Here is a 17541-nt window from a genome sequence, read left to right as displayed (position 1 = left end):
CACCTCACTGATGATGCCCAACAAGGCTGAAACACGTGTATGGGGTTACTGATGGTACTCTTGTTCAGATGAGAATTGCCTAGCATTTCGGCGCTGGACTGCCCCAGGGCAGGACAAAGGCTGATATGCGGGGAAATTTCTTCTCTGTGAAAAGGACAGTGAGCTAAAGACTTGGTAGAGTCTCTCCCAGGGGTTATTCACCCAAGAACAGGTCATTGGGCTGTGTTTGTGCTGGTAGAGAGATTCCCAGACCCCCCTTTGTTTGCATACATTAACTTTGGGTTTCACCCTAAGTTAACAGGGCAATCCAGACGTGGACCCCTTGCTCACTGTTCTTAGAGAGGCAACAGTTTCACCTCACTGATGATGCCCAACAAGGCTGAAACACGTGTATGGGGTTACTGATGGTACTCTTGTTCAGATGAGAATTGCCTAGCATTTCGGCGCTGGACTGCCCCAGGGCAGGACAAAGGCTGATATGCGGGGAAATTTCTTCTCTGTGAAAAGGACAGTGAGCTAAAGACTTGGTAGAGTCTCTCCCAAGGGTTATTCACCCAAGGACAGGTCATTGGGCTGTGTTTGTGCTGGTAGAGAGATTCCCAGACCCCCCTTTGTTTGCATACATTAACTTGGGGTTCCACCCTAAGTTAACAGGGCAATCCAGACGTGGACCCCTTGCTCACTGTTCTTAGAGAGGCAACAGTTTCACCTCACTGATGATGCCCAACAAGGCTGAAACACGTGTATGGGGTTACTGATGGTACTCTTGTTCAGATGAGAATTGCCTAGCATTTCGGCGCTGGACTGCCCCTGGGCAGGACAAAGGCTGATATGCGGGGATGTTTCTTCTCTGTGAAAAGGACAGTGAGCTAAAGACTTGGTAGAGTCTCTCCCAGGGGTTATTCACCCAAGAACAGGTCATTGGGCTGTGTTCGTACTGGTAGAGAGATTCCCAGACCCCCCTTTGTTTGTAAGCATGAGGGAGTGGCATGACTGGAGCAGGGCGTAGAGAAGAGTCAGTGGCTTTGGATCCACCTCAGAATGATTTCTCTTCTGTTTTCGTGGGGCGTAGTGCTGCTCCGTGACCGCTTTGGACCATGCACTATTTCTGCCGATAATTGATGTTGCTTAGCAACTAATGTAAACTCTCCTGACAGGCTAAGGCATGCCACAAAAAACAAAAAAAATGCCCCCAAAGCTTTTCTCCAATATTCATGGTTCAGCTGAATCAGATGTTGTCCTGATGAAACAAGCGTGTCTTCCCCCAGTGAGATGCACTCCTATTCTGCTCTGTTCCAGGGAGCAGAGGCAGTGTGCGGCATGCCTCACAATGCTGTGTGTCACAGAGGAGGATTGGCACATGAAAACTGATCTTGTCCTCAAAAAGGGAGGATCACTTTTATGAGAATGCTTAATCATTGGCCTCCCCAGTAATGCTTCAAGGCAATACATGCCGCGTCCTATCCTGAAGTTCCCACATCAACATTACTAAATTTAGCATAACATAAATGAGGAGCCCAGTAACTAAGGAAAAGAAAATGTGAATTAATTAAGTACTCATGTAGAGGAGGTTCCAGACATGACCTGCACCCCTGCCCCTCAGTTCGATCTGCCAGGAAGGTACTCGCCAAGGGGCGTGACGTATGAAGAGCAAATGAACCAACAGAGAGCCGTACTGGGACTCTGCCCAGTATACATTAGGAGATCCGTGCCTGTTGAAGTGCCCATAACAAGACAACCCTGGGCAGCACGGTACCCTATCAGACAGCCATACCAGCCGCTGATACGAAATGAGGAGTACCTTCATGCGGTCCACGAAGAGACCCCAAAAGCCTTAATGGAAGGCCAGTAGAAATGACATAAGTGCCTGAACAGACTCGCAAATGAACAAAAGTGACTATCAAAGACAAGCACGCCAGTGCGAGTAGCTACGAAAATAAATGTAATGGACACAGAGAAGAGACAATGTTAAAACGTAAGGAAATGGTGCTGCGAGAAAAGATGGAAGCAACCGTCCTGTTAAACATGTGTAAATAGGCTTGAAACGCAAGAGGGTAAGACACCGATACTGCTTGCAATGCTTAGTAGAATAATAGAAGCGGCATGCGCCGACTATATATCTACCTCAAGAAGCACATTATACAAGTGCGACTCCATTTTGTAAAAGCAGAAATGTACCCAGCCAGCCATAGGCCTGATAGGCCAAATTTTTGAAACCCAGCCAAAGGCAAGAGAAGTAGCGGAATCGAAACTCAACAGAGAGCTCCTCATGCCTAGGAAATCGAGGTCAACCAAAGAAGGGGAGGAGAGCATCAACTCGCAAGAATCAGGCTCTGAAGCATACCACCTCGTCCGTGAAGGTCAGGATAAGAGAGGCCCAGGCAGTTGGCAGTGCCGAAGCAGAATTAAATGCAATAAAAGCTGGAAACTGAAGCAGATTCATGGTGAACAGACACGTGACCAGCCAGGCGCGAAGAAGTACCACTGCCTGATGTCATCCAGAACCCGAGAATGCCATAACTTCTCCTGATAAGAGACTACAGTTCTGAGGCCATACCCATCCAACTAATTGACACATAGCCATACTGATTGATGGAAGGGAGGCAGGGTGAAACTTGGGACATCAGGCACCTGGGTTTCCATTCTGCATGCTGCTAATTAACATGGGGATTTATGTCTAGGGGTGTAACCTGCCCAATCACAATAGACCACGTAATATAGGGTCCTATAGCCAGTAGAACCAATGAGACGTCGTACTTGTAGTGACGTCAATCACGAGTGGTGTAGAGGGTTGGACATAGATGCCAACCCGATAAGAGTTATCCAATCCGCATGCTCTGTTATCGTATACAGATATAGCACCTATACTTAAGTTACCTTTCCTAATCAATTATATTGCATGATGATTTTTGTAAAGTTGGACGTCAATAATGATGAGTTTTGTGTATAAAAATTGCTGTTCATCTGAAGTTCAGGGAAGTCGGGGCGAGAGGGGTGATCGCAATGCTGCTGATTTCCATTTGTTTTCCCTGTTTGATGTACTTGCCATTAAACGGACTTCCCTTTGCCAACTTACTGAGTCCTCATTATTGGGTTGTGCTGGAGTATGTGAATCCTGCACCCCCTCTCCTCACATGGTGCAGCTATCTTGTCTTACAAGCTCAGGAGGGTGAGTACTGACCTATGGGCCCGTCAGTAACTTCCTCCCCTCTCTGAACACTCAATAAGAGCAGAAATACATGTATCTTTCTGTACGGAGCAGGAAAGGGTTGATTGAAGACCTGTGTCTATGGTGAGGCATATGAAAAACCTGGCTCTAGCAGGCAATGGGGTGGTGGGTGATTCTTATAGCTTGCAAGGTAAGTGGCAGTAATAAGAACAAAAGAGAAAACTATGCATGGGGGTACTCAAGAGCAAGCAGGATTCTCTCCCCTATGTTAGTTTGGAACGGGTAGTTTGGCGAGTCTATATGGGGAGACTAACTCAGCATGTGACAATAAAGACAGGCAAGACTATAATGTTCCTTTTGCATCAGTCTGATAAACTCTCTACCTGTCAACTCCATCAAATCTGTGATTCTCTCAATTTCATCCGGTAGCGATGACCGTCTCAGTGGGCCTTATTACGAGGCTGCCACCGGTATTTAATTTTTTCCGGCGCCCAGAAATGGGCAATTACCAGGTCATTACAGCCTTTCCGGACCCGATATTTGCCCATTCCTGGGCGCCAGAAAAAATTCTTCCCCATTCCTATTTGAGCCCCATAGGGCTCGATGGGCATGGGGAAGCCGGATGCACTGGCACCGTTACGATTGGTACCGGTGCATCTGACATGCTGTGCTTGCTGGTGCCGCTCTGCCCGCCAGGTCCGACTTGGCGGGCAGAGAGGCACCCGCAAGTACAACTCATAGTTTACTGGTCCAGGAACTATGGTACCGACAAGCTTACCGGTACCATAGTTCCCGGATCGGCAAACTTATAATGAGACCCAGTATATTCTCATCTTTAAAAAAGGGGTGGGTCTTATTTCTCCCAGGAATCCTCTTCACATTCCAGAACACTACAAGTCTCCTCCTGAGATGCATACTCCTCTCATCTACACCATTTTAACAAGTTTGAGTATAACGCTGAGGTTGAGTCAACCTCCTTCATCAACAGGAGCCTAAATAATATTTGATGTTGAAACGTTCCTCCTTTCCAAAGACCTAGTACTTTTGTGGTCTATTGATGTCAATCCATGCCTTGGCAGCAAAGAACTTCCTTCCTGCATTGATTCATGCCCTGGCGGTGAGTGAGGTCTTTGTGGTGTGGTAAATATGATCTTTCTGCCATCATCCTTGATATAAAAGAGACAGTGGAAGGCAATGGAGCTCGCTTGTTGGAGCTTACACTTCATTCAGACTTGCCCTTTAAACATGTTCCTTCTGTGGTACTAAGGTAGCAAGACTATTCAAAAAAAGCGTCTTCTTCAGGTTACTGGTTCACGTTTTCATTGAATCCAAGTCTGATCGGTGGCCTATATGTATTTATAACTATGTAGCCATTCCCCTGTTCCTAACTACGTCCCACTGTGCTGCTCAGAAGAACTGTTAACAATATCGTTTAAGTTTGCAGCCTTAAGGTGAATCAGTGAAACAAGCTACGCGCCCACTGCTTGCACCCTCGAGCATCTTTCTGATTCGTAAGCACAACAATCTGGCATTTGTGCATTTGGGAAGTGCATTGAAATCTGCAGAAATTCCCCGCTTATTTGTGCAAATGTGCAAAGGGGCTGTAAAATAACATCCGAGTGTGTGCATCTGTGATGCACACAATTAGATGTCCCTTGAGAATCTGGCCCAAACTCTTTCAAATCGCTAAGCGAAATCGTGAGTCCAAAAATGAACCTTTATGAGTTAATGAAAGTTATAATGCTAAAGACCGGCTATGTAAATACTGGATTGATTTCAGTGTGATAGTTACGAAATACTTAACACAACCATTATTGGCTTCTTATTTATGTCCAAAGCAGTGTATTAAAACATCTGGGTGTGTTATCTCTGTGCTCCTTTGCAGGGCAAAGTCTGTGGCCTCTGCGGAAACTACGATGGCGACGGAAAGAATGACTTCAAAACCAGGAGCCAGGCTGTGGTTGGAAACGTCTTAGAATTTGGGAACAGCTGGAAAGTCTCCTCAAAGTGCCCAGATGCCCAGGATATTGTGGATCCGTGCCAGGACTACCCCAACAGGAGACCATGGTCAAAGTCGAAGTGCAGTATCATCACCAGTAAAGTGTTTGCCGCCTGCCAATCTCAGGTACAGCAGGGCCACGAAAGAACAGGATGTGTCAATTGCAGGTCATCATATGTCCTTCCCTGGGCTACAAAGTCACCAGATGTCTGTATTCTGAGTCCTTCACTAAATGCTCATAGTCAAGCCATTGTGAGAGTCTATTATGCCAAGAGATGTGGCACAGCATTTATTTGCATTATCTGAAAAGTAGCCAAATCGCCCCAAACGAATGCAACCGCCTTCTGAGCCATTTCTACAACCCACCATGAATGTATTTCAGTGTCCAGCTTAAGTAGGGAAACTAGTGCATGCTGTCGATGGTTTGTGTGGTGCTCATCTTTTCTCGCACAGCGGTCTTTTGCTACAATATAGAGAGCAAAGTGTGAACAATACAGCACTACAACTGTACTGATACCATGATGTCCTGTCTCCTTATGTCCCGTCCTTGTCTATCTGTGATGCACCCTGATGCCCGCGGGCTGCGGCGCTATATAAATAAATACAAAATAAAAAAGTGGTAGGTCAGGATTATGATTCAATAGCTGGCATCATTCCACGCCATGGGGCTCTGTGGTCTGAGATTAGGAAATGCAAAGCCGCCCTGCCGGGATCAGACATCAGTGTCATGGCGGCCTGCTGAATGCACAGACCGCTTCTCGATCTGCCTGTGCTTGCCGTCCTCACATTGATCGCGAACGCTCATTCACCCTGTTGTTTTGGACCCAATTAAAACTCCACTCGTGGATGCTGATTCTGAGAATAATTCACTTCCGCAATCATAAACACTATTTACAAATAACAGTTTACTTCACCGTCATTGATCAGATATCAGAATCCTTGGACAGCTCGGCTCTCTTCATGGAGGAGCGCCGGGATGCCGTTGCTTCGCTGCAGCTCTCTCGCTTTGACTGCCTTTGCCTGCTCCACCATCACTGTGCTCGCCAGAAGTGTCACAAAATCATGGCCTGAGCCGCTCTCGCAAGGCGATGGGGGTTATTAGGAGTAAACCGGTCTGGGAAAAATTTTGATGAAATGCCTTTGCCATTTTTCCCAGACCGGCATACTCCAAGTCTGCCGGCAGGGGCAGTGAACTACTGGCAGGCCCGACCTGCCGGGAGTTCAGGCCCCTACTGGCAGAGTAAAATCACTGAAGCACCAGTTAACAACGGTGCCAGTGCTTCAGTAGTTCACATCCCATGGAGTCATATTTATTTATTTATTTATTACATTTGTTAGACGCCCAGACCTGGAGGTATCACAGCGTAGTTACAGGCAATTACAGGCAAAGGGTGATTACAAACTTCATATTATAAGGGAAAACACAATAAAAACAAGACGGAGATAACAAGCATTGTATATACAATTGGTAGGTGGAGGTCTGGCCAGGATGCTGGTCTGCATTCATATGTAGGGTGGTGGCTCTGTTTAAAATTGGTTGAATAACCAAGTTTTCAGTGATTTTTTGAATTGTACGAAGGATGTTTCGTTCTTGATGTTGGTAGGTAGGGCATTCCAGTGTCTGGGAGCAAGGACTTTGAAACTACTGCCCCCTGCTTTCTCTCTTTTGTATCGTGGGATTTCGAGGTGTGAGTTATTATTAGATTTGAGGAGTCTAGTGTGAGATTTTTTCCTGAATGTATTGATGAGGTATTTAGGGACTTTATTGGCAATGCATTTATGTGTGATGCTTGGGTTTTGTATAGTATCCTGGCTTTGATGGGGAGCCAATGGTTGTCTCTCATAATGTTGGAGATGTGTTCAGATTTTTTGATGCCTAGTGCAGCTCGGAGGGCTTTGCTCTGCATGAGTTTGAGTTTGGCTATGTTGCTGTTGGAGGTGCCTAGGAAGAGGACATTGCAATAGTCGAGCTTGGATCGTATTACCGCTCTTGCTAATGTAACGCAGTTTTTAGGTGTGAGGAATTTGCATCTTAGGGAGATGAGTTTGGAAGTGTAGGAGGTGGACAAGGAAAGGGTGTTGACTTGTTTTGACATAGTTAAGGTGGCGTCTAGGTAGACAGCAAGTGTCTTAACTTGTTTTAGGACTGGGATTGTCGTGCCATCAATGATGAATGATGTATAGGCGGGCTGTAGAGAGTCAATTTTGGAGGCTGAACCTGATATGAGTAGCTCTGTTTTATCATCATTGAAGCACAGGCTGTTATTGGCCATCCAGTTTTGGATTAGTGAGTAGATTTGGTTGATGAGCAGTGAGTCTTGCTCGTGGTTTCCTGATAGTGGGATGAGAATCTGGGTGAGAAGTTGGTGTAGATGACACCCATGACATCCAGAGCTGCGAATAGTAGCTTGGTGTACGCGTTATAAAGAGTGGGGGATAGGCATGAGCCTTGCAGGACACCTACACGGATTGGTCTGGGGTCGGCTGATTCTTTGCCGATGGAAACTCTTGAGGTCCTGTCTGCTAGGAAAGATTTGATCAAGTCAGTGGCATCCTTGGATAGGTTGAAGTTATTAGCTAGTGTGACGCAAAGTTTGTCATGGTCGACCAAGTCGAATGCCGCCGACAGGTCCAGTAAAATTAGTAGACAAAGTTTGCCTGCTTCTCTGTGCCATCCATGCGGATCTTCAGGACGAGAAGGGCTGTCTCAGTGCTGTGGTTAGGGCGGAATCCTGACTGTCGGTCCCCCAGTAGCTAGCTGGTGGTGTTCTATGTGGTTTTGCATTTGGGAGTATGCTATTTTGTCAATTATTTTCAGGAGAAATTGGACTGTTGTAATTGGTTGATAGTTTGTGGAGATTGAGGGATCTAAGGTTGTTGTTTTTTATGAGAGGGGTCACCCATGCTTTTTTGTTGCTGGTAGGGACCGTGTTGGTGTTGAAGGATGCATTCACACATTTGGTGATGATAGGTGATAGGGTGGGGGCGCAGAGTTTATAGGGCTCCATGGAATGGGAACTTACTGCCGGTGCCTGTAATATCCTGGCAACACTGGGATATTGTGTGCCGGTAATGGTAAGGCGAGTCTGCCGGTGTCCCACACTGCAGATTGAAACCGAGCCCTGCCAGTTACAAGCCAGTGTCCCGTTGCACTGTGCTATTTCATTTGTATTCGATTTCTTTTGTTTCATTCAATAGACTGCTTGACACGGCTTTATGTGTCAAGTAGTGTATTGAATGGAACAAAAGCAATCAAATTCAAATGAAATAGCACAATGCATTGCGACACTGTCTTGTCATCGGCCCTCGGGTTCAAATCCCCAGCAATTGACAATAAAAAACGTTGTTATTTTTTAATTGTGCTATGCTGGGGATTCAAACCCGAGCGCTGTTTGCTGACAAACCAGTGCGACATTGCACTGTGCTTTTTCACAGGTGCACAATTCTGTTTGTTTTATTCAATAGACTGCTTGCCACAAAAAGCCCATTACAGGCTTTGGGCCTCATTACGACCCAGGCGGTAAGTTACCGCCTGGGTCGTACCTTTACCACCATGGCGTAAACTATGTTTACGCCATGGTGGTTGGCGGACTTACCGCCCCATTCCGAGGTGAGTGGGGCGGTAAGTCCCCATTAACCCATTTACCCTTCCCCATTCCCATTTTTGCCCCATAGGGCATAATGGGAGTGGGGAAGGCGTTAATTACGCCACTGTAAATTAAGGTGGCGTAATTAACAACAAGGTCCCTTAGCGCCATGGATTTTAACACTAAAACCTCCATGGCGCTAAGGGACCTCGGAATCAGGCGGTAAGGGTCGGCGCTGTTTACGCCGCCGTAAACCCCTTACCGCCTGGGTCCTAATGAGGCCCTTTGTGTGTCAAGCAGCCTATTGAATGAAACTAAAGAAATCCAACAACTACGAAATAGCACTGTGTTATTTTGTAGGTGCTGTATTTCTTTTGTTTCATTCAATAGACTGCTTGGCAAACCGCAGAGCCCTGGCTGGATTGCGGTTTTGGGAAACTGCAGTGACTCTGCCTGGGCTCAGCCCCGGCTTGCCCAGGCCCACTTAAAGCCCTGCACCAGACCAATGCTGCGCATACATTCGGTTAAAACCAAACTTTAAAAATAAATGTTCTATTGGTACTCTAACAATAATGTTTTATGAATGGGGTTGTAGCAGGATTTAGAAATCCGTACCCCTATATTGCTTCTTGAAAGCCATGTGTATCCCCTTTTAAGAACTTGTGCTTTTTACGGTCTTACTAATGATCCATTATAGCCTTTAGCTTTTGCTGGACTTGGTAGCAGAGTGTATTTGCATGCTGCACTCACTTGTTATCAACAAGCACAGCCTCAACATTTTAAGTAAGATGGTGTCAATGAAATATAAAGTACAGCATACTGTATTTGTGGTCAAACACCTTTTGATGTCACTTCATGTGATGTGGCCAGAGACCACGTAATATAACTTCCCCTACTACCATGATTTTTAGTGAAATTACGCCAACACTTTTGTGCAGATCAAAGTATTTCATGTAAGTGCAGCCATTTCAATACAGTAAAAACAAGCATTGGCAATACCAACAGTTTGGGTTTTGTGTAGGCATAAGAAAGGCACTTGCCAGGCACTACTATAGTGGTATTAACTGGCCATTGATGGTAGTAGATGCCAAATTGTGGAAGTACCTGGGCATTTAATAGTTGTGTCTGGCAAATGCCTAATACTTATACACAAGCCAAAACTGTTGACTTTGCCAACACTTGTTTTTAACAGGACTTTAGTGAAGGGCACGCATGGGGCTCATAAAATCGAGCGGCTGAAGGCAGATCTGGTTATGACATTTTGTATTGCACCCGCATTTACAGCCCCAATTCAGTTCTAAGCTCTCAGAAGACTGCTTTGGAAAACACTGGCAGGCTCTTCAAGTTCAAAGTTTGATGGTAAAGCTTGATTAAAGCTGGCACAAAGAGATCCCATGAGGAGGTGTTCTGGGCGGGCAGGGGAGGGAACTGAGGATTTATTTGCAGGAGTGTGTCTGTGAATGGGTGACAGCCTGGAAACCTGACTGGATTGTACTATTTTCTAAGTCAACAAGCCCAGCCATATCCCGCACAGCATTGCTACTGAAATGTCAGACGGGGGCCTTTATAACATTATTTCTGGTGAATTGATTACCAGTGAAACATAATTTAAAGCGACAGTCCATTAGTACACGGTGAAAGGTCCAAGCAAAAAGATTGGCAAGTATCTGGATGTATGTCTAATTCTTTTGACTGGCTGCATATCTTTAGTTTGGCCCTCCACACATTTAAGCCATTCGTACAAAAAGAGGCCCAAAGGCCATTCCTTGTTGAAAAAGTGCAAACACAGTGGTGTGCTAACTTAACAGCGAAAACACCTTATGACGGTATCAAGATTGTCCTCCGGTAAAGGTGATTTCCATGTGCTTTGTGTGTGAACAGGACAAAAGGAACACACATTTAATTAAACAAATTGCATGCATTCACAGAATACAATTAAATCAACAAAAATAAAAAGGCAACAGATTTACCGTGAAAGAGCAATTATTGTAGTCCAGAATAACGTCATAATACTGCATTAAAACATGCTGAAATATGTCCACCGTTTTATCTTACATATATACTTTGACAGGCTTACTGTCTAAGAAAACCAGGCGAAACAGCAATTTAACACATTAAAGCGCATTCAACATTTCTCATGAGAAGAATAGGCTGCAAATTCAAAAAAACATGTGACATATAACATCCAGTTATCATTAAGAGCAAGAAACAACAAGCATTGGCAATGCCAACACCTTTGGCCTTTACTAGTGTTCTGCGCATTATGCATTTATAGGCACCAGGGTGCAAGGAGGAGCGTGCAAAGTTTTAAAGGAGGCTGCGATAAGGGGTAGAGGTGTGCAATGGCATGAGAAGGGGAAGAGAGCATCTGAAGAAGCCATTGATAGAGGGTGCCGATGATGAGCAAGAGGAAATATGAGCAAGAATCCCACACGAGAGTCACACTGAATCTGTTGGTTATCTCCATGACCATCAGTCTGGCTTCAGAGCTGCCAGAAGCACAGGAACTGCTCTATGAACATCCGTGAAGACCTGCTCTCCAACTTCATTACAACACCCCCTGTGTCCTAATGTTATTTGATCTCTCTTCTGCTTTTGATATGGTGAACCATGCCATCCTGCTCAATCGTCTCTGTGATAACCTGGGTAACACCGATAAGGCCCTGGATTGGATGACCTCTTTACTCTCTGATCGACCCTTTCAGGTCCAACTTGGGTCCTTCCTCTCTTGTATCTCTATCTCTACCTGTGGTGTCCCCCAGGGGTCTAACCTCTCTCCCTGGCTGTTCAACAAATACCACGCACTTCTTGCCCACCGCATTGCCGCTTTCTGACCCAACCTTCAGAGCTATGCGGATGACACCAACTAATTTTCCGGCTACCTTCCGCCACTTCTTCTCCTTCCCTCATCTCTTACTGTCTGTCTGCTATCCAAGAATGGTGTGACGCCAATGATCTCTGTCTTAATGCCAGTAAGACTGAGATTCTCCTCATCGGCACACCTGCTCCCTCCTTTCCTGTCACTCTTTGGTCGGCCTCTCTTGGCCCTCTTCCTGCTCCCACCTGTGAGGCTAAAAACCTCGAGGGTCATCTTTGACTCCACACTCTCCTTCTCTCCTCACATCTCTGAGTTCTCTAAGAAGTCACACTACCAGCTGCACCTCGTCAGAGGTATTATTCCTTTCCTCTCTTTCCCCCAGAAGCTCACTGTCTCCAGAGCTCTTGTTCTCTCTAGGCTCGACTACTGCAACAGCCTCTTTCTAAATCTGCCTGCTTCTACTCTCTGCCCTCTGCAACTCATCCAGAACAGGAATGCGAGACTTGCCTTGCCCTCAAGCCCAGGGATCGTATCTCTCCAGGACTGAAATCTCTGCACTGGCTCCCAGTGGCTGTGAGGGTTAAGTTCAAAACCCTCGGCATTCTCCACAAGTCTTTCTGGGACCTCAATACCTTCAACTCTCTCTTCCTAAATATCTTCCTTCTCGAGTTCTTCGCTCATCCGCCTCCAACTACCTCAGGGTCAGTCGCTTCACCAAGCAATGAGTTGGTGATAAATCTCTTTCTTCGGCTGGGGCCTCCCTCAGGAACAGCCTCCCTGCCCCCTTGAAACTTCAGGAGAACCAACTCCGTTTCTGGAAAAACCTCAAAACCTTCCTCTTTGCTTCTGCTTTCTCCCCTCCTCTCCCCTGCTGAACTACTGGCTGAAAGTGAAACTGCACTGGTCACTAGGCCAGCCTCTGATCTCGGGCACAGGACCCCTCCACCACCAGTTGCACACTGCACTGCCTCCCTGGCAACCCCCGCAGTTGGCGACTGTTTTCTGTATTTCTACAGTCCCCTACCAGCACCTGACACCTGATGTCCGCACTTACCCTTGCACTTACCCTTGCACTTGCCACAGGCTGGCCGCACTTTTTACTTATTGCTTTTATTTATTCTATTTATTTTTTACTGTCAATCCCATGTGCTGCACTGCCCCTTCCTCCTTCCTCCCTGCACTTTTCCCCTTCCCCCCTCCCCTACACTTGCGCAATCTCAATGTCACCTGGCCTAGTAAGATCGTTGTCTCTGTCTTCCCTCTGTTCCCCCTCCCTGCCTCGTCGCGCCTTGAAACACTTGTGTATAGGCGCGTTATAAATGCAATATCATATCATATCATGGCAAGCCACCGACACCATTCCGACCATCAGACTGGAAACAAAGGCACATTCATGATGGACGGCACTGCCGGCTGAACCTAGAGCCTTTCTGAACGCATGTTAGGTAATTAGCAATTCTCACTGGCGGTTATAGTTAGAGCAGTTTTGACGGCATGTTCTCCTGAAACACAGCACACCCATCTGGAAAAGACAGCAAAACAAATATGCCTTGAGGAACTCATCAAAGCAAGTGGAATGGCGGAAGCACACGAAAAAAAAAGTCCCAGCTGGTGCTTCGGTGATTTCATCGCCATATGTCAAGTTGCCATGCAATGCCATACACTGCTCCCAAACTCCCCTTTCTCCTTTCCCTTTAAACAGCAGCAATTTTCTGGCGCTATTTTTGGTGGCTTACACCACCAAAACGTGCCAAAACTAAAAACTGTTCCTTAGCCTTCTCCCACACATTTATAGTCTTCTCAGACGTTTTATTGGACTTTGTATTCCCCCCGAGACAGTGATGCAAAGGGCTTACATTCAGTGGAGCCGACGGAACCCTTCATTCAGCTGTTTTGGCTGTTGAGTATGCATAAGCAATTATCAGACACTTTCATCCTAACAAGCCTGGAGGTGCAGTGGCCCTGATCTTCCCTGAGTGGGCCCCTTCCTCCATCATACCTACTCAATCCAACTGCTCTTTTGAATGCCTCGTCTGCAAGCTTGGGGTCTTACCTACACTCTCTCTCAACCTTGCCTCTGTCTACAGGACCCTGGCTCTATCTCTCTCTTCCTCTCGGAATGGGCTGACGTTGCATCCTGCCTCTCAACCTCTTCTTCCAAACTCCTCCTCCTTGATGACTTCAACATCCACCTCGACACCCTTGAATCATCCACCTCCCAGTTCTGTATCCTCTGTGACTCCCTCTCCTTCTATTCTCCCCTCCGGCCTGACCCATTCTGCCGGTCACACCGCGGATGCCCTCATTTCTAGTGACATCCCTATCTCTAACCCAGCCACCACCCCCCTCTCTTGGTATGACCACTCTCTCCTCTCCTCCCACCTGGGCCCCCTTGGCCCTCTATCTGAGCCACCCCCAGCACTGCCAGCCTTCTTCACCATCATCCAACCTATGAAGCGAGTGTCAGTCGCTGCTTTCGCCTCCACCTTCTTCCTCCCTCCATCCCTCACCTCTGACTCCCCCTTCAACTCTGTACTTGCTAATCTGCACCACTCCATCTCTAATGCCCTTTACATCCTTGCCCCTGTCATGAGGTTCCATCTAAAACCTGCCTCCAAGAACAACAACTGGTACAACTCTGATCTAGCATCTCTGAAACGCAAGTGCAGAGTTGCTGAATGGAAGTGGCAGACCTTTGGTTTACCCTCTGACAAACTGGCCTGCCGCCTGCTGCAAAGGCAATATCGCTCCTCTATCCGCTCCAAGAAGCGGGCCCGCATCCAAGCCTGCATCTCTGGAGACACTAACAACACGGCCAAACGTTTCAAAATCTCGTCAATCCAGCTGCAGTTTCCACCTCTGTCATCCCTTCCCAGGCTCTCTGGATCATTTTGGCCTCCCATGTCACATCAGAAACCCAGGACATTTTGTCCTCACTCTCTTCCACTCTCGTCTCCACTCCCGCACCGATTCCGCTGCCTCTCTTGGCTCCTGTCCTTCCACCCCCTCTCTCTCCTCCCTCCTGCCCATAGCACCAGATGAGGTCTCTAAAGAGGTCCGCTCTATGAAGGTCTCCTCCAAACAGGTGCTCTCCTGCTCCCCCGGGACCATTAAGGACAACATCTCCTCTCGCACTGACATCCCTCTTGCAACTTCTGTAACCACTCCTTTGCTACTTTTTCTTTCCCTCAAACCTTCAAGCACTCCCTAATAAAGCTATCTGCTGAACCCTCCGGCCCGACTAGCTATCGCCCTATTTCCACTACCCGCTTCCCGAGTAAACTCTTGGACAAGTTGGTCATCCCCCAACTGACCCTCCACATTGATCTTGTTGGCTGCCTTCATGACCATCAATCTGGATTCTGGGCATACAGAGGCATGGAAACTGCTCTCCTGAAAACCTGTGAAACCATGCTCTCAAATCTTGACTCCAGCTCCCCCTCTGTTCTCATTCTTCTTGATCTCTCCTCTGCCTTCGATATGGTCAAACATTCCACCCTCATAAAATGACTCCATCACACCCTCGGCATCACTCACCATGCACCAGAATGGCAGACCTCTTTTCTCACTAACCGCCCTTCCCAGTTGCAATTGGGCCCTTTCTCCTCCACCACCTCACTATCTACCTGTGGCATCCCCCAGGGCTCTATCCTATCACCTTGGCTCTTTAATATCTATCTTGCCCCTCTTGCTCACTTGATTTCCTCCTTCTCTCCTTATTTCCAGTGTCATGCCGATGACACAGCTTTCCTTCAAACTACCCTCTACTACCTCCTCTTCCTCCTTTCTGATCCCTGACTGTCTGTTCCGCCATTAAGGCATGTTGTGCAGCCAATGATCTCTGCCTTAATGCCAGTAAGACAGAGCTCCTTCTGATTGGGACACCTGCGCCCACCTTTCCTCTGCCCTCTGGCCGCCTTCTTTGGGCTCTCTACCCCCACCATCCTGTGAGGCCAAAAACGTTGGGGTCATCTTCGACTCTGCTCTCTCCTTCATCCCTCACAACATGTATCTTACTAAGAACTCCCACTTACAGCTCCACCTGCTCCAAGGCATTCTTCCATTCCTCACCTTCCCCCATAAACTCAATGTCTCTAGAGCTCTGGTCCTCTCCAGGTTGGACTACTGCAACTGCCTCTTCATCAATCTCCCTCTTTCCTCACTGCACCCCCTCCAGCTAGCCCAGAATAGGGCTGCAAGACTTATCCTTGTCCTCAGGCCCAGGGACCGTATCTCTCCAGTCCTAGAATTACTCCATTGGCTCCCAGTGGCTGCAAGCATCAAATTCAAGACCCTCTGCATCATCCACAAGGCCTTCCGGGACCTGGGACTACGCTATCTCCAACTTCCCCTCCCTAAATACTCCCCTGCTAGAGCCCAATGCTCCTCTAACTCAAACTCTTTGTCAAATGCTTCTCCAAGCAGAGAGTTGGGGGTTGGTAACTCTCCTCGGCTGGAGCCTCTGTTTGGGACAGCCTCCCCGCCGTCTCAGACTTGAGCCGCACCTCCTCAAGTTCCGGAAGCTGCTCAAAACTTTGCTGCTCTCTAGCTTTCCCTCTTCCCTTCCCTGCTAATCACCCCACTGCCGCTGTGACTGGTGGCCTGATCCTCATGAATCTCAAAGTATTCCAGGGCGAACTTCCAAGTCGATACCAACAGCCCCCACCCCCACTGCACTATCCTTGTTGGCCCCTGCTTGACAGCTCTGCATCCCACTCTTGGGAGTCACCTGTACTAGCACGTAGCCTGAGGGTCTCCCCCCGTCGCTGCCCTTAGCACATCCCTCCCGGGCCCTCCACCAGCACTTGCCACTCCTCTGCTCCCCCCTCCCTCCCTATCTCCTGCACTTCTCCTCACTGCACTTGCATGTCCGAATGCCACAAGGTCTAGCAGAACCATGACTGTATTTTACTGTTTTTGCTATTGTTATTTTTCCCCTGTTCCCTTCCCATTTAGCCTTGTGATGCTTTGAAACACTATTCAGTTGTCTAAGCGCCTAACAAATGCTCAATAAAATAAAATAAAAATAAAATAAATATAACGTTACTTCTGCCACTGAACTCATAATTTTCCTGCAATTGTATTGTACAGCTCATTGTTTTTTTTTTTTTTTTATTAAATGTTTGGTTTGATTTTACAAACTTTACATTACATTCTTTTTCAATTCTATACTTATAAAAGAAAATTTCATTTGCTCCATTCATTTCGACTCATTTCATGATCTCAGTCCAGAATTTAATTATTGTAATTATTAGCCACTGATCATTTCCTCTTAGCAGATTCGCCCATCTTTCTTCTGTCGTCATCTCTTTATTGGAGATACCAAAGAAGGTTCTGAATAGTTCTCTTTTTTCTTTCAACATCGGGCACACCATGATTAAATGGAATAATGTTTCTGGTTTTTGCAGTTCTTTACAAAATCTACAGTCCGCGGAAGTAGAACCAGTTTTATAAAATGTAGCTAAGTAGTCCCTGGTTGGGAGTATATTCAAGCGAAATCTTAAAAATAAGTCACAAATCATCCTAACAGGGAATTGCGTTAAATATTCTGGTAGTTCGTTTAAGGCTCTTACTTCTATGTCACATTTAAGGAACCGTTTGTAGTTTTTTGTTTGTCTATTGTTTTTATCCAGTCATTCTTTTCGCATGCTGGGGTCTCTTTACCAACAGTTCTTCGGTAATTTCTTCAGCTTGAATTTTTCTCTTTATTGTTGTAATCCATTTCGAAAGAGCTGTCGTTTGAAATGCTTGTTCTTTTCTTTTTAATATTTCCAGTGATGGTATCTGATCATCCGAAATGACTTTTCTATAAAGGTCCATCTGTTTCCACGTGACTGTAGATTCTATCGATTGTAAGCCCAATTCAAAACGGATTCTAACAATAGGAAATGATTTGGGTAGTGCTAACGTTTGCCGCCAATATAGACCTTCTAGGACAGACCAGTTAATAACCTTCCCATTGATTAAG

The 17541-nt window shown here is 46.6% G+C and overlaps 1 protein-coding gene across 1 annotated transcript in view; it reads left to right on the top strand.

Moving 5' to 3' along the window:
- The window catches only part of LOC138505058 (mucin-2-like), an 894965-nt gene that overhangs the window by 498970 nt on the left and 378454 nt on the right, over positions 1-17541 (top strand). The window contains exon 24 of the mRNA XM_069625383.1: positions 5055-5294. Within this exon, the coding sequence (XP_069481484.1) occupies positions 5055-5294 (240 nt within the window). The remainder of the gene's footprint in view (positions 1-5054; positions 5295-17541) is intronic.

The sequence above is a fragment of the Ambystoma mexicanum genome, chromosome 11 (assembly GCF_040938575.1).
Source record: "Ambystoma mexicanum isolate Mex_15411 chromosome 11, UKY_AmexF1_1, whole genome shotgun sequence".
NCBI classification, from domain to species: domain Eukaryota; kingdom Metazoa; phylum Chordata; class Amphibia; order Caudata; family Ambystomatidae; genus Ambystoma; species Ambystoma mexicanum.
The sequence above is the reverse complement of the archived record's forward strand: the minus strand, read 5'-3'. Positions and strand labels throughout refer to the sequence as shown.